Raw genomic sequence first — 25,603 nt, 5'->3', positions numbered from 1 at the left:
GAGCACTGTTCTTCCCATTTGGGGTGAAAGGTGCTAGTTTCATAAGAGAAAAGCAAGGTGTGCATGGAGGTGCCTCACCCACTAGGCAACCCACACAGATTAAAAACGAAGCACATGTTTTGTTTCCTGCTAAACCACTAAGCCGGACCTCTTTCACAAATGGCCTCCCAAACCATTCGAGCTGTGCAGTGAACCGTCCTGCCCAATTAACGTCGGCCTGATTCATCAGCAGAACCTGCTACAGAATCACTCACTGGCCCTTGGAAACACTGCTTATTCAGCGGAGAAAAGCAGATACGTAATATTTGTGCAGCTGTGTGGACAGTGTTGCCCCTTCAGCTGAAACAAAGGCACCTGGGTTGGGAAGATCCCCTGGAGAAGGGAACGGCTGTCCACTCCAGTATTCTGGCCTGGAGAATCCCGTGGGCTGTATAGTCCATGGGGTTGCAAAGAACTGGACACGACTGAGCGTTCCCAACTCTTAACAGTAAAGGCAGCATGGAAGGCATTTGTTTGAGGCGCTAAATGCAGAGTGTTTATTGAGGACTTCATAGACTTAATACTGGGAATACTGACAGCTATCCAAAGCCAGCGGGCATGATATGAAAATTGTCTAGACCATGGATATGCAGCCCAGGGCCCACGCTGCCTGTGTTTATAAATCAAAGTTTTATTAGAGTAGTCATTGCCCATGAGCTGATATGCTATCTGCGGTTGCTTTCACACTGCAATGGCAGAGCTGAGTAGTCGCAAGAGATACATTATGGGCCGCAACTGAAAGTACAAGTGTTCGTTGCCCGCCAGGCTCCTCTGTCCATGGGGATTCTCCAGGCAAGAATACGGGAGTGGGTTGCCATGCCCTCCTCCAGGGTATCATCCTGACCCAAGGATCGAACCCGGGTCTCTGGCATCTCCTACACTGGCAGATGGATTCCTTACCAACTGTGCCCCCTGGGAAGCCCATATATACACGTATCTGTGTACACATGTATGTATATATATGGGTAAAGAAAAGGAAGAAAGTGAAGTCACTCAGTCACGTCTGATTCTTTGTGACCCCATGAACCACAGCCCACTAGGCTCCTCCCTCCATGAATTTTCTAGGCAAGAATACTGGAGTGGGTTGCCATTTATCTATGTGTACCCAGAGACACATGTGCATGTATATATATGTGGACCCGCAGACACAGATCACACGAAAGCAGCTGTCACGGTCTCCCCTGTATCTGTTCTTCCACTACTTACTGCTATGGACTAAATGCCTGTCTCCCAACATTCATACACTGGAAACCCACTCCCTCAGGTGGTGGTGTCCGGGAGGTGATCAGGATGCAAGGGTGGGGTCCTCATGAATGGGGTTAGTGTCCAAACATCGACACGGGCAAACACTCAGTTCACGACTGTTATCTGCAGGACGATGTACGACTTTTTCCCCACACACCTTCCTGGCCTTTCAGCAGCCCCCACCGACTCTGCCAGCACCTGGGAATTCCCACCCTCTGTAATGGTGAGAAATGAAGTGTTCAGGTTTATGAGTCACTGGGTCTGCAGCCTTTTGTCACAGCAGCCGGAAAGGCCCTAAGACACGCCTTCTGCTCTGCGTGATTGACAAGGTGACGGTACCAGTAGCCGCCGTTCACGGAGCGCTTCCCTAAGTGTCAGCCGGCAGCATCAGAGTTTTCTAGGTGCTAGTCGACGGGACCCAAGACCGTCACAGTAACCTGGGCTGGTCAGACACAAGGAACCGAGGACTCACTCTCCTTCTCAAAAGCAGTGACGAGTCTGCAGACCCGAACCTGGCCTTGGAAGCCTCTCCTTTCCTGCGTTAAGTAGCTGGGCCGTCTCTCACTAGACCTCGCGAGGCCGCCTTTGCGAGAAGCATATATACCACTTTGCCGCAGGACACCTCTGCTTAAGGGTCTGCTCCCTTGGTCTAGAACAGTGGTTCGTGCTTGTGAAGTGTGGGCACTTCTGTCGGCCAGAGAAAGACATCGGCAGCACCTGGAAATATTTTTGCTTGTCACCAGAGGGCGTGTTGCTGTTCGGTTGCAAAGTCTTTGAACGACATTCCACGCGTTTGCTACCGTTTATTTTTATTACGAAGGGGGCGACAGAGGATGAGGTGGCTGGATGGCATCATCGATTCAATGGACGTGAGTCTGAGCAAGCTCTGGGAGATGGTGATGGACAGGGAAGCCTGGCGCGCTGCAGTCTGTGGGGCTGCAGAGAGTCGGACACGACTAAACGACTGAACAACTTTTTATTCATGGAGAGAACAAACTTCACCAGCCTGGGCCTGCCCTCATTGGCTTCCTTCTCTGACCAACAAACAGGGGGCATGAGGGGATCGCCAAGGTCCCTTTTGATTCTAAAATTCTATAGAGAGGAAGGGACGACCTCACTGTCCCAATCGAATCCAGGAGATTTTGATTTATGGACATGAGTGAGTGACAACACGGAGACATTAAGGCCACTGAGAGAAGAACCCATGACTTACTTGCAGTTCCCGTGGGAAGGGGCCACGCCACGCTGCCAGGGCTACAAGAACCCTTATCGCATCAGGGCCCACATCGCAGAGAAAAAGAGAGGAACTGAGACTACAGTTTTACGGAAACGAGGCTGAGCGGGCAGCCCGGTGGGAACGCTTCCTGCTGGACAGACGACACATTTAGAGCCTGTGTGCTTGTGAGGTCTGTGACATGATTTTCACGGGAGCCACCTCTGAGAGAGAGAGAGAACCCACCAGCTCTGGCCATCAGTCCAACGCTACAATCAATGAATGCCAAGCAGCCCCTGGTTAGCACGCTCATCCATTCCAACTGGCTATGTGGATGGAAGACCAGTTCAAAAATCACTGCAGCCATGAAATGAAAAGACGCTTGCTCCTTGCAGAAAAGCCATGACAAACCTAGACGGTGTATGAAAAACCAGAGACGGTACTTTGCCAACAAAGGTCCGTCTAGTCAAGGCTGTGGTTTTTACAGTAGTCGTGTATGGATGTGAGAGTTGAACCATAAAGAAAACTGAGCGCCGAAGAATTGATGCTTTTGAACTGTGGTGTTGGAGAAGACTCTTGAGAGTCTCTTGGACTCTAAGGAGATCCAACCAGTCCACCCCTAAGGGAGATCAGTCCTGGGTGTTCACTGGAATGACTGATGTTGAAGCTGAAACTGCAATCCTTTGGCCACCTGATGCGAAAAGCTGACTCATTGGAAAAGACCCTGATGCTGGGAAACATTGAGGGCAGGAGGAGAAGGGGACGACAGAGGATGAGATGGTTGGATTCCTTACCAGTGAGCCCAGTTAAGGGCTGAACCACTGAAGTTGCTCAGGGGTGTCTGACTCTTTGGGACCCCATGGACTACAGCCTACCAGGCTCCTTCATCCATGGAATTTTCCAGGCAAGACTACTGGAGTGGGTTGCCATTTCCTTTTCCAGGGGATCTTCCCAACCCAGGGATCGAACCCAGGTCTCCCACATTACAGGTAGATGTTTTACCGTCTGAGCCACCAAGGAAGCCCAGTTAAGTGGCAGCTGGGTCCAATAAATTAAAGAGAGGAACACACACACACACACACACACACACACACACACACACACACACACTCTCTGAGAAGGTGTAAACAAAGGCGGGAGAATAAGATACCATCCCCTCATCTTTGGGGGCTAATTTATCATCAGTTCACTTCTTATTTTTGGGTGTGATGGATTCGTCTCGCCAGAGGATTACCTTTTCTGCCCGGGGAAGTCACACAAAACCGCTAACCCCAGTTTCATTCATGGTCAAAAGCACAAACATTCGCTGAGAGTTGCTTTTGACTCTGCAATCTGCACACAGGCACGTCAACTTTACATTTCAATATCTGTATCTAAACCAGCCCCCACCCCGCCGCCCGCCCCAGCCCCCGCTTTCTGTCCTAATTTTCTACTATCTTGCTGGAGAAAAACTTGAGCACAGGCAGGCTGCTCTCAAGAGCTGCAGACCTATTCCCGCTGACCTGCCGCAACGTGGAATTTGGTGTAAAATGGAACTGCTTGGAAGGCGCCCAAAAGAAATAGCAGGAGGACCTTGTTAAAAATAGGGTTTCACTTCTAACATCTGGCCTGGACCCCAGGGGTGGCGGCTGAGTGCGGACCTGCCAAGACGTTTAATATCCCCCAAACCTGGGAGGGCTCCAGGAGGAGAAGGCATTAGTCAGGTTATAAATGCAGGGTGCTATTTCCTCCCGGGGCTGACAAACCGTGAGGGGAGGCAGCTCGCCCACGAGGGGCGTCGGGGCGCGCTCCCCCAGACCCCAGCCATGGCTTCCAGCCGCCATGCAGAGAGGCAAGGTTTGGAGCCAGCCCCTTTTGGCCCCATCACCCCCAACAGTCGTTGAACCCTCACAAAGTTTGGACTCGCTACTTTGTTAATTGGGGAATTCAACCACGACTGCCAACACGGAGATTTACGATGGATGACACCATTAAAAATTACAATAATAAAAAACACACACACAGGACTCAGGGGGAGGAGAAGCAGAGAAAGCAGTTTGGAAGAGAGAGGAAACTGGCACATCACTAGATGCTTGATGCAACTGCTGTTCTTACCCGGGGGATAATTTTCTCCAGTCCCTCTTACCTTTGTAAATTGATTTTTTTACACGTTTAATTCTTGTGGTCCTAGAATTTGACACCTCTGTTCTTTCTTACCTAACACAGTATCAGCACTTCTCCCAGTGACTCATTAGTCTTGGTCGCCATTCTGCCTGGGGCTTCCTTCCCTGGTGGCTGAAGATGGTAAAGAGTCTGCCTCCAAGGCAGGAGACGCAGGTTCGATCCCTGGGTCGGGAAGATCCTAGAGGTGGACACGGCAACCCTCTCCACTAATCCTGCCTGGAGAATCCCACGGAGAGAGGAAGCCTGGTGGGCTTACAGCCTGTGGGGTCACAAAGAGTCAGGCAGACACACCATCCTGGTGGAGTCTCAGTTTTCACTGAGAGTCACCTGTGATGCGCACAGCTTTCAGATCTAATTTTCAAAAACTAGCCAGTGGGCTTCCCACTGGGCACCTTGGCCTTCACCTGCTGCCCATGACCCAGCATCCCTGTACTTCCTTCCCCTTCCTCCCATCCTGTATCCTTTGTCCCTCTCGCCAAGATGCTTCTTCACCCCTAAACGGGGTAACCGGCTTTTGCCGAGCCTCGGGGCATTAACGCGGGCTCTTGATTTTGCTTGAAATGCTCTGCTTCCTTTTCTCCCTGAAGAGTTCTAGTTCAAATGCCTCCTTCTGTCTGCACCCCTCGCATGCTCCTCTATGAACACGGCCAACCTCACGTTTAGCTGCCCCTGTGTCAAGATGCCTGGTTAATTCCCTAGGTGGAGAGAAAAAGACTTCCTCCTCTCATGTGTCTCCTTCCAACCCTAGCACTAGGGCAGCGCCACCACTCAACAGGGCCAGAGAGAGACATTTGGTAGAGCTGGAAATCCTGACGACAGCTTAATCCCGGCACACCAGATTCCCGGAGAGTGCCTGTACCTCTGATGGTACCTGATACAATTTTACAAAGCACGGGGGCAGATATTTTAAAATCTAACAATTATTTTTTTTAAAATTGTGCATTATGCAAACACAATAGTAGATGTATTTGAAAATTTGGTGAAAAGTTAACTGCTTCAACTTAAGGAAAAATGTTAGTAAATATTAACGAAGTACTTTTAGGTGTATGGAAATATGGCAAAATGATGTCTCTGGTATAAGAGAACCAAGCATGGGAAATACATGCAGACACAAGGGAGGGCTACAGACATGTTCAAAGGACAAGGAAGTAATAAATACTCAGGTTACAAACACCGCGTCCATGCTCCCTGAACAGGAAGAAACATACATACTCCATTAGCAGTCTCAAGACAGGAGTCTGCAAGTTGTATCCTCTGGGCCAAATCTGGCCCCTGGCTTGCTGTTATAAATAAAGTTTTATTGAAACACAACTACTCTCAATGGTCTAGGTACTTTTGATGGCTGCTTTTGGACTACAAAGACAGAAATGACTGGTTGTGATAGAGATCAAAACAATACCTTTCAAAGAAAGATTCTGCCAACTAATCCAGGGGAGAGACCTAAATTATGGGGCTACAGGGCCTTAGGAAAGCAATTTTAGATCCCTCAGCTTGTGTGATGAGGCCAGTATAACTCTAAGAAGCAAAACCTGTTGAGAATATTAGAAAAGGAACATCACTGCCTAGTTTCCCTTGGTAAAATGGACATGAATATAGCAGACAGAGAATTAACAAAACTGAATTCAGTGACATATGAAGAGGACAAAATGTCCAGGACACGTGGGGTTTATTTCAGCAGTGCAGATTTAATGCTGAAAAAGAAATCAACCATCTCACCACGTTAAGAACGAAGAAAAATCATTTAAGTGGAAGATTCTGGAGCCAGAGGGTCCGAGCTCTATGAATTCATAGCTCTAGACTCTATGACTTCCTGGCAGTGTGACCTGGGCAAGCCGCTATCTTCTCAATGCTTTGGGTCGCTTGCCCGTCAACGATGGAGGCAGCTGTCTCTCTGCTTCTTGAAAACAAAATCAAAAGTCTTAGTTGCTCAGTCATGTCCAACTCTTTGCAACCCCATGGACTGTAGCCTGCCAGGCTCCTCTCTCTGTGAGATTCTCCAGGCAAGAATACTGGAGTGAGTCATCATTCCCTCCTCCAGGGGATCTTCCCGACCCAGGGATTGAACCTGGGTCTCCTGCATTGCAGACAGACTCTTTTTTTATCGTCTGAGCCACCAGGGAAGCCCCATCTCCATCTTAGGGGGAAACAGTCTGACTGATCAAGAAATGAGCATCATGCCTGATACACAGCTCACGCTCAATAAATGGGAGCTACCGTCACTCAGGCAAAACAATGGAACAGACGGAAACACTGACAAGATTCAGGGAGTGCCTGGCTGACGGAGCGGCGAGGCAAGAGAGCAAGAGAGCATGGAGGCAGTCGGAAAGATACCGTGCATGAGAAATATGCGACAGTGATTCTGACATTTTTCACGTGAAACCTGGAGGAGGTTACGGGGTCAGAGGAAGTTCTTTGCAGGGGAGGCATAGTGGTCAGGGAAATGGCAATGCTTTCAGTGTGGGATAATGTTAAAGAATGCTTGGGAAATACACAATGAACACAGCAATACAGAAGGCGACAGAGAGGCTGGAGGCGGGCCCCCCCAGACTGGGGGATCTGGGGAGAGGCTGGTGAGAGAACGTCCCCTCCGCCGCTCGCCCCAGACTGGGGGATGAGACGTGAGTTACGGGCAGAAACCTAGACTTGCAGAAAAGACCAGCCCACTGCCCGCAGACCTGGATACAGGAGGGAAAGAAAAAATGATGTCACTCTGGGGAGAGTGGCATTTTAGACGTGGACGGAGGAGACCTCACTAGGGCTACAGACAGAAACCCGGGAGAAAAAGGACAGTGTTGTGTCTGACAGTCCAGATGACCGGCTCGCTGAGTCTGGAAGGAAGAAAGGGAACTGCGACTGGCAGAATGAAGTACATCAAAGCTGGACACTTTGAAGGTCACATTAGAATTTCAGAGCAGCCAGATCTTAAATGTGATGGTATATGAACTTTGGAAAACAGGCACCGTGGTAAGCGCGGTAATTCATCTCAGCTAAAAAAGGAAACGGGAACCATCTGAGGCTTTTTCAAACCGTCCCTACCCTTTAAAGGAGGAAGCGATGGCCTAAGAAGCCTTAAGGACTTCTTCAGCAGCACCTAACCTTTCTCCCATGAAAATACCCACGGAAACGATTTGGCTGCATTGAGCAAGACACACCTTGAAACAAGTATAACTTACATTCAGGCTTCCCAGGTGGCTCAGTGGTAAAAAATCCACCTGTCAAGGCAGGAGACCCAGGAGACGCGGGTTCCATCCCTGGGTTGGGAAGATTCCCTGCAGAACGAAGTGGCAACCCACTCCAGTATTCTTGCCTGAAATATCCCACAGACAGAGGAGCCTGAGGAGGGCTACAGTCCACGGGGTCGCGAAAGATTCAGACGTGGCTGGGCAACTAAACAACAACTTATACCCGGGCCATTTTCAAATGCTTTTCTGGTGGATTGCTTTCTCCCCCCTCTCTGACAAGTAAACAAGCACAGGAATGGCAAACCCTGAATCTGAGCTTTTAATGCACAACGGCGGAGCGCAGCAAACTCAGAAAAGACGGCACAAGCCCAAGTGCAGCGGAAACTGGGACGCCTGTGAACTTCGGGGACGGCCCAAGAGCAACTCCTCCACGGTTCCGTTCTGCTACGCTTCAGTGGGTTATCATCACACCCAGAGGGGAGTTTAGGGAGACACTCTTTTTTTGAGAAGAGGAGCTCGTTGGCAATGAGCACCATTGGAAGAAGGCTTTGGGATGAGATGACTCCCACACAGTGCAGGGTCTTTCCAAAGCCCTAAGGGGAGATTGGCCCGGAGACAGCTCTGTTCTGCAAAGGAAGCGTGGGCAAAGCTTTGCTGCGGGAGGCGTGCGCAACCCTGCCTCCACAAAGCTCTCCTGGGGGGTGCTCTATGCTTTTCTATGTGAGAGGCGTGGGTATCACGTTCTCCAGCTACTTACCCGCCCCTACACTCTTTACAGTAAGTTTTCAAACGTGAGATAAAAACACCCAAGTGCACACATGATCGATACACAACCACACACCGCAGGAGTCCACCTGGGGGCGGGGGGGGGACCGGGGCTGGGTGGACAGCCTGGGTCTGCTCAGGTGCTCCCACACCCTCGACAGGAGCAGCAGGTCCACATAAAAGCCTGGATGGCAAAGCTCGGGTGGCTAGCAACTCAGCCCCTTTGCCACCAGACATGCTGCTGGGAGAGCCAGATGTCATCACACTGCTCAGCCAGGAGGGGACACCTACAAGTCTGTGCCCGGTTCTCCTGGACTGGACCCCATGCACCTTTGCCCTTGGCTGACTGTAACCTGTCTCTTTTTTATTTGGGAGGGAGGTGGTTTTCCCAGGTGCTGCTAGGGGTAAAGAACCATCCTGCCAATGCAGGAGACTTAAGAGATGTGGGTTAGATCCTTGGGTTGGGAAGATCCCCCGGAGGAGGGCAAGACAGCCCACTCCTGGAGAATTCTTGCCTGAAGAATCCCTCCAGTCCATAGGGTCGCCAGAGTCGCCAAGAGTCACTTGAAGAGACTTGGCATGCACGCAAAGATTACAACCCAATGGAGAAAAACTGAAGCTATCAATTCAAATCAGAGGGCTCTATTGGATTCTGTGAAACAAGATAGCCGAACAAACAAAATATACACCCAGTTGTATACGATTAAGAGGAATGTAACAAAAATGGAGACATAGCATCCAACTTTGATTAACTTGTTGATCTTTTCGATTGACTTTTCTTGAGACGTAAGTGACGTGTGACAAAGTGGAAGTTTGGGGTATATGCTGTGATGATCTGATACATGGATATAACTGAGGAAGAATCACACAACAGGGTCAGCTCACATATGCAGCACCTCCCGTGATTAACCTTTATTTACTTCACTGAGAACATTTCCACGATCTCAGCCACCTTAGCAACCTTCAAGTACCCAATATACCACTATGAAGTACACTCACCATGCAGTAGGTTATAATCCATATCTTTTTGCTGTAATCCACTGCGAGTGTAACGGTTACTAAATTCTGTGCAAGTCGGTCGCTCAGTCCTATCTGAGGCTTGGCGACCCCATGGACTATACCATGGTATTCTCCAGGCAGAAATCCTGGAGTGTGTAGCCTATCCCTTCTCCAGGGGATCTTACCAACCCAGGGATTGAACCCAGGTCTTCCGCACTGCAGGCGGATTCTGTTTACCAGCTGAGCCACAACGTAAGCCCAAGAATACTGGAGTGGGTAACCTATCCCTTCTCCAGTGGATCTTCCCGGCCCAGGAATCGAACTGGGGTCTCCTGCATTGCAGGTGGATTCTTTAGCAACTGAGCTACAACGGAAGCCCAAATTCTGTGAATCCTTCTAGCAAATCATAGAGCTTGAGGGTTGTCTAGGAGACAGGGACACATCACCAAAGAGCTGGAAACCATGAGATATTTCCGTTTCACCTGACTTAATTCCTGGCTCCCTCCCTCCCTTTCCTTCCTCGCTGCTTGCAGGATTGTAGATTTCCAACTGGGGATCGAACCTGGGTCCCAGCAGTGAAAGCGCCAAGTCCTAGCCACTGGACCAGCAGGGATTTCCCTCAGCTGCTTTTAAATTACTTTTAAAATTACTCATGCAGACAACCCACTCTGGTATTCTTATAATCTGATGAAACGAATATTTCCCTGTACGCTTTCTAAAGCAAAGGCTACCCCTGCCTCACAGAAGGGCTTGCCTTTATCGTCTCATAAAGATTCTCTTTTTAAACAGGGACAACATTAGCAATGTAAAAACGCCACCACAGTCAGAGAAATATTTTTAGCAACTCAGCTGAACAATGAGCCCTGAACCTGGGTTTAAATTAAGATAGCTGAAGCATTAAAATGCCTTCCTGAATCCGGGGCGGGGAACGCGTCTAGCATAAGAAAGCGGTCCAAGCTCCTAGGAAACACAGAGGAGCCTACGGGGTGATCTGTCAGCTGCTGGAATTAGAGGGCAATGCTGCTGAATCATTTCTGGAGACGCAATTATTCACAAATGTTAAGGGTAACACCCTTTTCCTGGTTATCTAATCTCCTCACCGGAGTCCAAAAAAAAAAAGCAAACCCAAAACCCAAAGAAAAACAAAACCCAGATTGAAGACAGCTACTCCCACTTAGTTTATTATCTGCTACAGAACAGTACTGGAAGAGGTCCCTCCGCTTCCTTGACGGGAAAAATACTCTGGAAAAATTTAATAAAAACAGGGACCGCTAGGACCACTGTTAAGAGTTCACTTGTGTGCTGCAGAAAAAAATCAAAATGCAACCCAAGAAGATGAAAAAGAGAGAAGAAACGACAATCTCGTGACAACTCCACTTTGCAAGAAAAACTAACTGAAGAAACACATCCCCCAACTGAAGGATGTGTTATCAGTGGTTCTCAACTAGCGTTGGTTCTGCCCTCCGGGGGACGTGTGGCAATGGTCAGAGACATCTTTGGTTGTCAGCATGGAGGGCGAGGCGGGCAGGGCGTTCCTGTCACCCAGAGGGTGGAGACCAGGGATGCGGTCTTAAGAGCCTACAATACAGGATAGTCGCCCAGCCCATAGGTCAACAGTACTGAGTTTCAGGAAGCCTGTCCTCTAGGAAAGGTTGAGCATCTTTAGATAATGCATACTGTTCTGACCATTCAGAGTCCCTCCAAGAGATTCAGTTCAGTTCAGTCGCTCAGTCGTGTCCGACCCTTTGCGACCCCATGGACTGCAGCACGCCAGGCCTCCCTGTTCATCAGCAGCTCTCGGAGTTTACTCAAACTCATGTCCATTGCGTCAGTGATGCCATCCAACCATCTCATCCTCTGTCGTCCCCTTCTCCTCCCGCCTTCCATCTTTCCCAGCATCAGGGTCTTTTCCAATGAGTCAGCTCTTCGCATCAGGTGGCCAAAGCACTGGAGCTTCAGCTTCAGCATCAAGTCCTTCCAATGGACATTCAGGACTGATTTCCTTTAGGACGGACGGGTTGGATCTCCTGGCAGTTCCAAGGGACTCTCAAGAGTCTTCTCCAATACCACAGCTCAAAACCATCACTCCAAGAGATTAAGACCCTCAACTCTGCCCACCTAGGAGAAACCTGCAAGGTAAAGGCCACGAAGGGGATATTGAAAACCTGGCAAGACAGAGGACAAGGAGTGCGGAAGCACACCGAAGAACACTATTGAAGTATTTACTGATTTTCAGCTGTGATGGGTCTTCGGGGCTGCGGCCAGCAGCGGCTACTCTCGAGTTGCAGGGCCCGAGCTTCTCATTGCAGTGGCTTCTTTTGTTGCAAGATTACGAGTTCTAGGGGCACGTGGGCTCAGTCGTTTAGGCTCACGGGCTTAGTGGCTCCCTAGCACGTGGAGTCTTTCCGGACCAGGGATTGAACCCGGGTCCCCTGCACTGCCGGGCAGATTCCTATCCACGATGCCACCAGGGCAAGACCCTGAACAGTCCTTTTATCCTTCTGCTAATGATACAGCCTGTCCAGCTCCTATGGTGTCAATGAAATGCAGAACAGCTGCTCATGACAATGTCCCAGGAGGAGCCGGGCAGGTGAGCCTGGCCTATGATGCACACTTGAGTCTGCTGAATTACCAAGGAAGCAAAAACCTGGCTCTGGGATACACAATAACCGCTGTTCACCTTCAGATGACTCTATAAGTTTTCTGTTTCCAAAAGCCCCAGAATGGCTGTGTGGCTATCCACTTCTAAGCTAACACGGTAGCATTCGAACCCATTACACAAAAGACGCTCCATCAGAACTGCGCCATGGCTAACAAGCTGCAAAATCTAATTAAAAAAAGTCTCAGCTGCATTTATATTACTAACCGCCTTCTCCGTCTCAGTAATAGGCAAAGCTCTGCAGACCATGGAGGCGCAAAGTTACGATTGCTGGTCTTTTTTTATTTTAGCAATTTCAAGATTATCATGAACTCAAAGGAAGCTGCGAAAACAGTGGAGTCATCTCACCCATCCACCTTCAACGGTGGCATCTTCTCTCGTCGTAGGACAGTATCAAAACCAGGGAGTGACATTCAGCTGACTGCAAACCTTCAGCTTTCCTCATTTCTGATCGGTGTGTGAGCATCACCTAGGTACATAGCGTCTATGTGAAAGCCACTCAGTCGTGCTGACTCTTTGTGACCCTGTGGATGGTAGCCTACCAGGCTCCTCTGTCCATGGTATTCTCCAGGCAAGAATACTGCAGTGGGTTGCCTTTCCTCCTCCAGCGGATCTTCCTGACCCAGACAGCGAACCCAGGTCTCCTGCATTGGCAGGCAGATTTTTTTTTTAAACTACTGAGCCACCTGGGAAGCACTTATTCAGTGAATCACATCATGTGAGATCTTCCCAGGCCAGGGATCAAACCTGTGTCACCTGTACTGGCAGGGAGATTTTTAATCCCTGGACTACCAATATGAATAATTTTTACACTGCTCAGGAATATTTCTGCAGAGTCATACCTCTGTGTGTTGAGAACAGAACCATTCTTCGGCTCTGTGCTTGAACTCAGCTGTGGAGAGAAAATGCCACCTAAATCTTACTCTAATTCTGACGTGAGTTGGGTGGGGGGTGCGGCAAGACAGGGGATATGCATGTGCTACGTGGTCAGGAAATCTGTTACTGTTCTCCTAACAGAAGCTCCACGAAATGAATGAACAAATGCCATCTACCTTCCATTGAAAACCTCATGAGTCTAGTTATACAACATTTATTCACAAGGATAATATATAACACAGAGCCATAAGCGTATTATGCAAACCAAAGGAAACATGCCTGATTCTACCTGGCCAGTCACGTGAGTGCAGAGATGGGCTCCAAACCAGTCCATCCTAAAGGAAATCAACCCTGAATACTCACGGGAAGGACTGATACTCAAGCTGAAGCGCCAATGCTTTGATCACTTGACGCGAAAAGCAGACTCATTGGAAAAGACGGTGATGCTGGGAAAGATTGAAGGCAGGAGGAGAAGGGGATGAAAGAGGATGAGACGGCTGGATGGCATCACCGACTCAATGGACGTGAGTTTGAGCAACTCTGGGAGTCAGCGATGGACAGGGAGGCCTGGCGTGCTGCAGTCCGTGGGGTCACAAAGAGTCAGATACAACTGAGCAAATGAACAACAACAGAAATGCATAATAGATTAGCCTCTTGACCATGAATCACGACAAAGCAGGAAGTCTATTTCGCTGTGTAAGGAATTTTCAAACTTATTCACAGGTGTTTAATTTTTTAGTCTTTATTCAATCTGTCACCATGCTGCTTCTGTTCTATGTTCTGGTTTTTTGGCCTTGAGGCACACGGCATCTTAGCTTCCCAACCAGGGATAGAACCCACAACCCCTGCATTGGAACGTGAAGTCTTAACCACTGGACCGCCAGGGAAGTCCCTCGAAGTTCTTTCTGTTGCTGTTGTTCAGGATCTAAGTCGTACCCGAGACTCTTTGAGACGCCCATGGACTGCAGCATGCCAGGCTCGAACGTTTTCAAGTCCCCACCATAAGCAGAGAAATTCACCATTGTGTTGATTTCTGATATATGCGAAATGAATTTCTGCCATCTGCCATCACGAAAGGCTGCTTTCATTGTCTAAAGTGTTTCAAATGACAGCCACTGGGAACAACCAGCCTGGTTAACACCTGACAAAACATTAGGGAAACTCAATTTCTCACTTGTGATTCTTGTGCGTGGTCAAAGCTACCACCACAGTCCTCGAGCGGTTTTGGTTAAGGGCTCTGTTTCACGGTGTGCAGACATCGGTCACAACGCTAGAGGGAGGGGAAATACTGCCCCCAAGCCATGAATACCCTGGGTGAATTTGCACGAATACCCATGCAAATCAATGCACTGGGAGTTTTAGCTTCTGCCTTCCCAGGTGGGGCAATGGTAAAGAACCTGACTGCCCATGCAGGAGACTCAGAGGACGTGAGTTCGATCCCTGGGTGGGAAAGATCCCCTGGAGAAGGGCATGCAATGCACTCCAGCATTCTTGCCTGGGAAGTCCCACGGACAGAGGAGCCTTGCAGGCTACAGTCCATGGGGTCACAAAGAGTCGGACATGACTTAGGGATTAAGCATATCAAGTTCAGTTAAGTCACTCAGTCGTGTCCGACTCTTTGTCACCCCGTGGACTGCAGCATACCAGGCCTCCCTGTCCATCACCAACTCCCCGAGTTTGCTCAAACTCATGTCCATCAAGTCGGTGATGCCATCCAGCCATCTCATCCTCTGTCGTCCCCTTCTCCTCCTGCTCTCCATCCTTCCCAGCATCAGGGTCTTTTCCAATGAGTCAGTTTTTCACATCAGGTGAAAAACTTCCTTCCCCTTCATCCCCCTTCCTTCTTTCATTCCCTCTTCTTCCTTCCCCTTCCATTTCCTCCCCCTTCCTTCCTTCCTTCCTTCCAGCTAGAAAGGAGACATTATGAGGCCAAGAACGTGCTCTTTGCACTTGATGGCTGCTCAATAAATTCCCTGGTGGCTCAGTCAGTAAAGAATACGCCTGAAATGCAGGAGGCCTGGGTTCGATCCCTGGAGAAGGGACCGGCTCCCACTCCAGCATTCTTACCCAGGAAATCTGATGCACAGAGGAGCCTGGTGGGCTACAGCCCATGGGGCTGCAAAACGTCGGACACGACTGAGCAACTAAACCACCACCTAACCAAAGCGTGAGGACTGGAGATAAATGTTAAGCAAGCCCACAGTGAACGCTTACAGCATTAGGCGTTTCTTCTTTGGAGTATGGCCTCGTGGGGGTACCAGAGGCAGTTCCTGGACATACAAAGTCATCAGGGGCACGCACAGACGTCTCTTAACTCCTCACTCGGTCTATGGGATTCCACTCGAGGCTCTGATAAATTACGACCGCAGCTTGGCAGATGTGGCACACAATCAGCACTGATGGAATTCTATACATTGCGTCTCCCAAGGCTCCCTTCTGAGTCGCCTGGTAACAGAAAGCTTCTCAACAAATGAGAGACAAATGTAAACAAATCCTAAAAAAGGAAGTCTCGCTTTTCTGGGGGGAAGGATAGACATTTCTGTGTTTATTCAAAGAGGCCAGCAACGCTCTTGCCCCCAGGGGGGCCCTAGGGACTGCCCACCGGGAAAAACCTTTCTCTGGGTTACACAAAAGTTTTCTTTCACAAGTCTCTATTTACCCTCATGTTCACAAACAGAGGGACAGCAATTTCACCCTAAGACTGTTTACACATTTGGACCGCGCTTTTCCAGCCTATTTTTGTGCAGGTGTTTCCAGAGGGAAGGAATCCTGAATTCAGTGCTGGAAGTCTTCAGGGAGGCAGAGTTTGGTACGTGGAATTTTCATCTGCAAACATCTCTGAGAATCTGAGATCAGTGCTGGGAGGACACTTGGATGCCAGGTGGGAGACTTCCTGGCTAATTTCTGAGTTTAAGTTATCAGAGTCGTGGGCATGACCTCCCTGATTGACGAGGGATGAGGTGGTACCTGTTTTGTTCTGCTCACCACTTTTTTTATACAAAACATCTAGCAAGAGCTAATCCAAATGGTCAAATGTATATGTAGAAAGAAAGTGTACTTTTCCTGAATGATGCTAGCTAGGGTTCACAGCAGAAACAGGGACCTTAGGCTTGTGTGGGGAGAGGTTTATTTATAACATGTGGCATGCCCCACCTATTTCATCTTTTTTGTTCGAGGATCAGAATCAAACCATTTGGGTTGCCTGCAAGACTGGCCCATCTCACCCTTCTGGGCTGATTCCGAAAGAGTCTGGACCCAGGGACTCACACTTGGATCACCCTCAATGATAGCATGTGGTTCTGTGGAAGTGGGATGTGAGAACTGGCTTCTTTCTTGAATAATCAATTTGCAGATTACATAAAACGTGATGCAAAGTGAATAAAGCTTCAATATGCGCAAAACCGACTGTTATAGCTCTAACTATGTCCCCCTGCAACTGCATAGGTTGGTAGTTTCACCTCACTAACAGCTCAGAATGTGACGGCGTCTCGAAGAGGGTCCTTGCAGATGTCCTTCATTAAGACGAGGTGGTGCTGGAATACCCTGAGCCCCCTAATCCAATATGACTGCATCTGCACGAAAAGGAGAAATCAGTCCACCCAAAGCTGGCAGACAGGCTGGAGCAGACCCCCGTGCGGCAGTCAATCGTGGGAAGAAAGCAAGCCAGCTGGCACCCTGCTTCAGACGGCTGTCCTCCACGGCGCTGGGACGGTGCATTTCTGTTCAAGACCCCCCCAGGTTATCCCACGCCAATTCTGTACACGGATCTGTAACCAGCCTACAAACGCTCTCTCTGTGGTTGGGACCAAGGACGCCAAACACCCCACCCCCATATATACACACACCATATTTATATAGCAGCCCACACATGCCCTCGCTATGGTGGGGGCTGAGAAAACACCATCACCCCACTCCCCATGTATATACACCATATGTATACACCAGCCCATAAATAACCTCTCTATGGTAGGGCCTGGGAAAACACAATTACCCCACTCTCCATATATATACACCATATGTATACACCAGCCCACAAATGCCCTCCCTATGGTGGGGGCTGAGAACACCCAATCACCCCAGCCCCATATATATACACCATATGTATACACCAGTCCACAAATGCCCTCCCTACGGTGGGGACTGAGAACACCCAATCACCCCACTCCCCATGTATATACACCATATGTATACACCAGCCCATAAATACCCTCTCTATGGTGAGGGCTGGGAAAACACAATCACCCCACCCTCCATATATATACACCATATGTATACACCAGCCCACAAATGCCCTCTCTATGGTGCAGGGCAAGAACACCCAATCACCCCACCCTCCATATACATACACCATATGTATACACCAGCCCACACATGCCCTCCCTATGGTGGGGACTGAGAACACCCAATCACCCCAGCCCCATGTATATACACCATATGTATACACCAGCCCACAAATGCCCTCTCTATGGTGCAGGGCAAGAACACCTAATCACCCCAGCCCCATATATATACACCATATGTATACACCAGTCCACAAATGCCCTCTCTAGGGTGCAGGGCAAGAATACCCAATCACCCCACGCTCCATATACATATACCATATGTATACACCAGCCCACACATGCCCTCCCTATGGTGGGGACTGAGAACACCCAATCACCCCAGGCCCATATATATACACCATATGTATACACCAGCCCATAAATACCCTCTCTATGGTGCAGGGCAAGAACACCCAATCACCCCACCCTCCATATACATAAACCATATGTATACACCAGCCCACACATGCCCTCCCTATGGTGGGGGCTGGGCAAACACAATCACCCAAGTCCCATATATATACACCACATGTATACACACCAGCCCACAAATATCCTCTCTAAGGTGCAGGGCAAGAACACCCAATCACCCCACCCTCCATACACACAAACCATATGTATACACCAGCCCACACATGCCCTCCCTATGGTGGGGGCTGGGCAAACACAATCACCCAAGTCCCATATATATACATCACATGTATACACACCAGCCCACAAATATCCTCTCTAAGGTGCAGGGCAAGAACACCCAATCACCCCACCCTCCATATATATACACACCATACGGATACACCAGCCCATAAATACCCTCTCTATGGTGGGGGCCAAGAAATACCAATCACTCTACCCTCTCTCTATATATGCTGCTGCTGCTGCTAAGTCACTTCAGTTGTGTCCGACTCTGTGCGACCCCATCCCTGTATATATATACACCAGACCACAAAAGCCCTTCCTATGGTGGGGGCTGAGGACATAAAATCACCCCACCTTCATATATATACATCATATGTATCCACCAGTCCATAAATATCCTCCCTATGCTGGGCACCAAGAATAGCAAACACCCCACCAATCTCTCTTTCTCTCTCTGTGTGTGTATATATATATATACACACACACACACACACCCCGCATTTATATGTTTGCTTGGGTGCTTAGTTGCTCAGTCATGTCCAATGCTTTGCAACCCCATGGTCTGCAGCTTGCCAGGCTCTTCTGTCCATGGGATCCTCCAGGCAAGAATCCTGGAGTGGGTTGCCATGCCCTCCTCCAGGAGGTCTTCCTGACCCAGGAATTGAACTCGGGTCCCCTGCATTGCAGGCGGATTCTTTACCAGCTGAGCTACCAGGGCAGTCCCCATATGTATGCACCAGCCCACAGATGCCTTTCCTGTGGTGGGGGCTGAGAACATGAAATCACCCCACCTCCATACCTATACACCATATGTATGTGAAGTGAAAGTCACCCACTCGTGCCCAGCTCTTTGCAACCCCACGGACTATACAGTCCATGGAATTCTCCAGGCCAGAACACTGGAGTGGGTAGTCTTTCCCTTCTCCAGGGGATCTTCCCCACCCAGGTTTCCTGCATTGCAGGCGGATTCTTTACCAGCTGAGCCACCAGGAAAGCCCATATGTATACACCAGCCCATAAATACCTTCCCTATGATGGGTGCCAAGAACACCGATCACCCCACTCCCATACACACACACCATATTTATATATCAGCTCACAAATGCCTACCGTATGGTGGGGGCTGAGAACACCCAATCACTCCACTTCCCCATGTATATACACCATATGTATACACCAGTCCATAAATACGCTCCCCTATGGTCGGGGCCAAGAACACCAACCACCCCAGCCCCATGTAGATGCACTATACGTATACACCAGACCACAAATGCCTTCTCGAGGGTGGGGACCCAGAACGCCAAATCCTCCCCGCCCCTCACCACATCTATCACAACTGCTCTTGATCTTAATGGGCTTCCCTTGTGGCTCCGCTGGTAAAGAATCTGTCTGCAGTGCGGGAGACCTGGGTTGTATCCCTGGGTGGGGAAGATCCCCCGGAGAAGGGAAAGGCCACCCACTCCAGTATTTTTGCCTGGAGAATCCCATGGACAGAAGAGTCTGGTCGGCTATAGGTCTTTGGGTTATGAAGACTCAGGACTGAGTGACTAACACTTGACTTCACTTTATTAGAGGTACTTCCTTGGTGGCTTAGACAGTAAAGAATCTACCTGCCATTTAAGAGACCTGGGTTTGATCCCTGGGTTGCGAAGATTTCCCTGGAGAAGGGAAAGGCTACCCACTCCAGTATTCTGGCCTGGAGAATCCCACGGACTGGATAATCCACAGGGTCGCAAAGAGTCGGACACGACTGAGCAACTTTCACTTTCCCTTCACTTGATCTTCATTCATTCATTCATTTCATTCAGGTGAACAGAAATGTCAGCAGAAATGAGAGCACGTTCTCTCATCCCACCCTAGGAGCAGGACGGGCCCAGGCCCTTCAGTCCTCTGAATAAGAGCATCCCAAGCTCTCTCTTCTCTATAGCCTGCGTTTGCCATCCATGGTTGCTGGCCCCTGCGCAAGGCAAGCTGGAAGAAGGCGTTTTTCTCCCCCGGCTCTGGGCAGGAAGCCGGCTTCTTACCTGACTCCTGGAGATATCGGTACACCAGGAAGTTCACCTCGTCACTGGTAATGCTCATCTTAGCCTCACCTGGCGGCGATGAGGTCTTTACGAAGCAGCAGCCACCACCCTCTGTCGGAAAAGGCGAGAGGAGAAAGTGGAGAGACGTTTCAGACACTGCCTACATGTTACTCCTCGACCGTGTTTCTTTAGGAAAACAATTGACATATGTAATACTCAGGAGGTAACTAATGCCCGATTCCTGTCATATGTTCTGGTGACATAAAGGCTTTATAATTCTCTAAACATATACACATACAGGTGAAAATTTTCCCCTGTATTTCCTGGTGACATAAAGTTTTTATAATTACCTAAACATATACACATATAGGTGAAAATTTTCCACTGTATTTTCTGGTGACATAAAGAATTTACAATTCTCTAAACATATACACATACAGGTGAAAATTTTCCCCTGTATTTCCTGGTGACATAAAGCTTTTATAATTATCTAAACATATACATATAGGTGAAAATTTTCCTCTGTATTTTCTGGTGACATAAAGGTTTTACAATTCTCTAAACATATACACACACAGGTGAAAATTTCCCCCTGTATTTCCTGGTGACATAAAGCTTTTATAATTATTTAAACATAATAAACATACAAGTGAAAATTTTCCTCTGTATTTTCTGGTGACATAAAGTTTTTATAATTATCTAAACATATAAACATACAGGTGAAAATTTTCCCCTGTATTTCCTGGTGACATAAAGCTTTTATAATTACATAAACATATAAACATACAGGTGAAAAGTTTCCCCTCAAATATGAGTTGTGAGTTTTATAATGCTGGCACGGACTCGTCTATAAACCACATTAACAGAGACAAAACCAGGGGCACCAGAAAATGAGCACAAACACTGCAACCTGATTCACTCAAGATCCCGCGTGTGATAGGATCACACAGCAGTTCGTACCAAGCCTCAGCGGAACCCCAGGACAGATGGTGGCTGGTTGCACCGGCTGGCCCTTCCCTGGACAGACGAGGGAGATTACCGGGGGTACCCCCGCGGTCCTGCCAACACCCCCAGGTGGGGGGACCACGTGGCCCCGGTCACACCTGTGGGTCTGCAGCAGAGATGACTCACAGCAACCTCCCACGCATCGAAGTTCCGTGCCAAACCTCACGGTCACCGAACCGACAGGGTGCACGTGGCCCCGAGACACGTATCAACGAGGCGCTGCGTCATCGACACGGTGACGTGACTTCTATTAAGAGGCGGGGAGTCAGCAAGCTGCCCCACGGACACAGAGTGAACTGACAGCGTTAAGTTCCGTGGCAGACTGGCCGAGATCACAGCATCTTCAGGGATGGACCGAGCGCTCCCCGGGACCCAGGGGAAGGAAGCTCGCCCTCTGCGCCTGCCCCGTGGACGGTAAGGCGGCAGGTGTCGGCCTGTGTAGTCGGCCAAGCAGGATTCTTTCGGAGCTCAGAACGCTTGTACATGCTAAGTCGCTTCAGTCGTGTCTGACTCTCTGCGACCCCATGGACTATGTGTAGCCCCCCAGGCTCCTCCATCCCTGGGATTCTCCAGGCAAGGATGCTGGAGTGGGTTGCCATGCCCTCCTCCAGGGATATGCTTGTGCTGGCTGCAATGAAGTTAGGAGAACGCCAGGGCGATGGCTTGGCTCTCCAAGGACTGATCGATTGGCTGGAGGTAAGCGGAATCATGTCCTGAGGAAGCCGAGGAGAGCAGAGAACATGGGACTTGGGGTGTGTGGGGGGCTTGAGGCTGAGCCCGGAGGTCTGATGCTGACTGCACCTTCATCCCTATGGATCTGTGGACCAGAGGACTCAGTTTTCCACCTCTGCCAAACTGTGGATGCTAAGACCCGCTGCCCCCCTGCCGGGAAGGTGGTGAGGATGACATGCTTCTACACACACTTCCAGACCAGGGCCCTGAGCCCCCGAGAGCCGCAGGAGGGCTCTACAGGGCTCTTAATCCTACCCCACCCCCCACTGCAAGCATCATCAAAGCAGAGAGACCACCTCCCCCCTCCCCGAGGAACATGCCTCCAAAAACAACAACAAAAATGGGTTCTTCATTAGTGACATGGTGTTTGTTTTCTTGCCTGACCCAGTTTTGATTCATGCGGGTGAGTGCTCCATCATGCCCGACTCTTTGCGACCCCCATGGACTGTGGCCCTCCAGCCTCCTCTGTCCATGGGATTTCCCAGGCAAGAATACCAGAGTGGGTTGCCATTCCCTTCTCCAGAGTTTTCATCTGAGGCACCTCCCTTTAAGTGGATCTATGATCTTTGCAGTTGTGACTGTGTAGAAAGGAAATGACCATCTTCACTGCGAGGTAAAAACCACACATTGCCTCACTGTTCTGGTTTCAGAAGAAGAAAAAAATCTGTGTGAGCTGATGACACATCTGGAGTCTTCCTGCTTAACATGAGTATTCCAACATAAATAACCACTGGGGGTTGAAATCCATCAGGAAGCTGAAGGGAAGATTATTTAGGGTATTTTTCTTTTTTTAATAACTTAATCTCCAGGTGGCAAAAACTCTTAATAACCACGGTCACAAAACAGTTCAAAATTCAGTTGTAAGAGAAGTCGTGTCTATGATGTTATACTTAAAATGGAGAACCAGCAAGGACCTGCTGTCCAGCACAGGGAACCCTGCTCAATACTCTGTAATAACCTTATGGTTCCCAGGGGGAAGGATGGGGGAAGGGATAGTTAGGGAGTCTGGGATGGACATGGACACACTGCTGTATTTAACATGGAGAACCAGCAAGGACCTGCTGGACAGCACAAGGAATTCTGCTCAATGTCACGTGGCAGCCTGGATGGGAAGTGATACATTTAATGTATGGCTGAGTCCCTCTGCCTTCCACCGGAAACTATAGCAGTGTTGTTAATCAGTCACACCCCAATACCAAATAAAAAGTTAAAAAAATAGATAAAGTTTTCTTAAAAAACAGAGAGAGTGGGAAATGGTGTCTAAGGGTTTGGCTCTTATTGCGTGTACAGTATTTAACATGCTCTCATGCTCCGGGAAGGGACAGGACCGCTCCCCAAACAACAAAATCTGAACTGATGATCTTCAAGGATGATCTTCAAGGATGTGATGACCACGGAGCCAGTTGAGCACCGGCTCTGAGAGATGAAGACAGAAAGGGCGAGTGAGTTTCCCTGCCCATGGGCGGGGAGCCTGCTTCGGAAACAGTGATGGAACAAGCACACAGTGACTCCGGGGCGGGGAGCGTGGTGCTCAGAGTGATATCATTCGTGGCAGAAGTTTCTCTCTTAGCAATCCGTGCCGTTAGGACGCGGTCTCTGAACATCCTTTGGTGCAGCCCCTTCCGTGGTTCTCCAGGGATGGAAGAAAAAGTCGGTCTGAGGTTTTGTCTCTGCTATGAGTCTGCTGGCCTGGACGCTGGAAGAATGCATCGGGTAAAAGTCATTTTCTGGACGAGGCTCAGGGCTCTGGGACTTGATTCCACACAGAGTGAGGGTGCAGAGCCAGAGCTGCTAGAAAACTTGCTATAAATGACCTCATTGCAGCAAGGCGCTTTCACAGATTCTCTGCTGACTGCAATGCAGTAGGGTCTCACCTCCTGGCTTCCCTTTTCCATAACACTGGGGGTGGTTTAGTCGATCAGTCGCCTCCATCTCTATGCGACCCCATGGACTGTAGCCCGCCAGGCTCCTCTGACCATGGGATGCTCCAAGCAAGAATACTGGAGTGGGTTGCCATTTCGTCCTCCGGGGAATCTTCCCGACTCAGAGATTGAACCTGGGTCTCCTGCACTGCAGATGGGATTGTTTACTGACTGACCCACCAGGGAAGCCCATAACATTGCTCTCTCTTTTCAAATGGAAACTGTGTTTCCCGGTGGCCAGTTATGAGAGGAGAAGTTTAACGTGTGCATCAACATTTACATATAAATCCTTTTGTACACACTGCTGGGGACTAAGAGGAAGCAAGCCTATTTCATCATGTTGCACACCTCCTCCGCTTGCATTAACTGAAACGAAGCCGCCAAGGAACTGCTGAAAAACTACAGCAAACTTTTTTTGTTGTCCAATGACAGTAATGAGTACGATTCAATGCATGCTGGCGTTTATAGCTGGACTTCAGTTATTGCAGAATATATACATAGAACAGTTTGGACAGGGAACAAGAAAATATCAACAGTGGTTTCACCTTATTTTCTTCCCCCATAGACTCATCTTCATTTTACTAAAAAGTATTTGCATGCATATCATTCTATAGTAAGAAAAAGAGTCCCCCCCAAAGGTAAGATTTTTCACTAATTTTATAGTTATATTTATTTACTTGGGAGCCAAATGGTCCAAAATTATAGACATAATCAAAGAATTATTATTTCCTCACCAGAGTTCACATGTCCAGCAGTGGCACGCGTGCGTGCTAACTTGTTTCAGTCATGCCCGACTCTTTGCAACCCTACAGACCTTTGCCCGCCAGGCTCCTCTGTCCATGGGATTCTCCAGGCAAGAATGCTGGAGTGGGTGGCTCTGTTCTCCTCTAGGAGATCTTCCCAACCCAGGGACTGAAACTACGTCTCTGACATCTCCTGCATTGACAGGTGGGTTCTTAACCACTAGCGCCACCATTTACACAAGAGAATGAAGTAACCTGGTCAGATTGCAGCCCTCAAAAGAATTTTCATGACCGAGGAAGATGTCCATGATACAGTGCTATGTGAAAAAAAAAAAAAAAAAATGAGGCTTCAAATGGAATGGCTAAATTTCATTTTGTACACACGCACAAGGCCTCCCCTGGTGGTTCAGTGGGTAAGCAATCTGCCTGCAACGCAGGAGACCCGGGTTCAATCCCTGGGTGGGGAAGATCCCCTGGAGGAAGAAATTGCAATCCACTCCAGTATTCTTGCCTGGAGAATCCCATGGACAGAGAACCCTGGTTGGGGGTACAGTCCATGGGGTTGCCAAGAGTCAGACATGGCTTAGCAACTAAATCACACACACAAACACACATGCACAAATAAAAGATAGCCTCTAAAATATAAACAGTAAAATAAAATACACCAGTCTCTCCAGGGCTAGGATCTTGCTGGACTTAAATCTGTGTACGTGTGCGTGCCTTTTCAGTATTTTCCAAATTTCCTCCTACGAACGTGAACTGCAGTCACATTCATTAGGATGTAATTAAAATCTGGCAGCGTCTTCAGAAATCAGTACGAGGACAACCCAGCTAAGGAGGAAAGAAATTGGCAGGGTTGAGACAGCGGGGAGGAGGGAGCCTCCTCGGGTTAGAAAAATAATGACACGCTTCACAGAAATCAAAAAGCATCCCCAGGGTGAGGCCTTCAGAAAGGGGCCTTTCTGTGCCTACTTGCCCGCCTGGATTCATTAGTGGCTGGTTGGTGGGCTTCGTTCCGACCCCGTGCGCACAAGCACGAAGCTTGCAGACAGGACAGGACGGGGCGTCCTGACCCAGA

The 25,603-nt window shown here is 49.1% G+C and overlaps 1 protein-coding gene across 3 annotated transcripts in view; it reads right to left on the bottom strand.

Annotated features, from left to right (window-relative positions):
• The window catches only part of TBL1X (transducin beta like 1 X-linked), a 244,451-nt gene that overhangs the window by 35,790 nt on the left and 183,058 nt on the right, over positions 1-25,603 (bottom strand). For all 3 annotated transcript variants that reach the window (XM_065915107.1, XM_065915109.1, XM_065915108.1), the window contains one exon: positions 20,124-20,234. In XM_065915107.1, the coding sequence (XP_065771179.1) occupies positions 20,124-20,181 (58 nt within the window). In that variant the 5' untranslated portion in view covers positions 20,182-20,234. The remainder of the gene's footprint in view (positions 1-20,123; positions 20,235-25,603) is intronic.

Source organism: Muntiacus reevesi, chromosome X, assembly GCF_963930625.1.
Source record: "Muntiacus reevesi chromosome X, mMunRee1.1, whole genome shotgun sequence".
Taxonomy (NCBI): Eukaryota; Metazoa; Chordata; class Mammalia; order Artiodactyla; family Cervidae; genus Muntiacus; species Muntiacus reevesi.
Note: the sequence above shows the minus strand (reverse complement) of the source record. Positions and strands in the feature narration are given on the sequence as shown.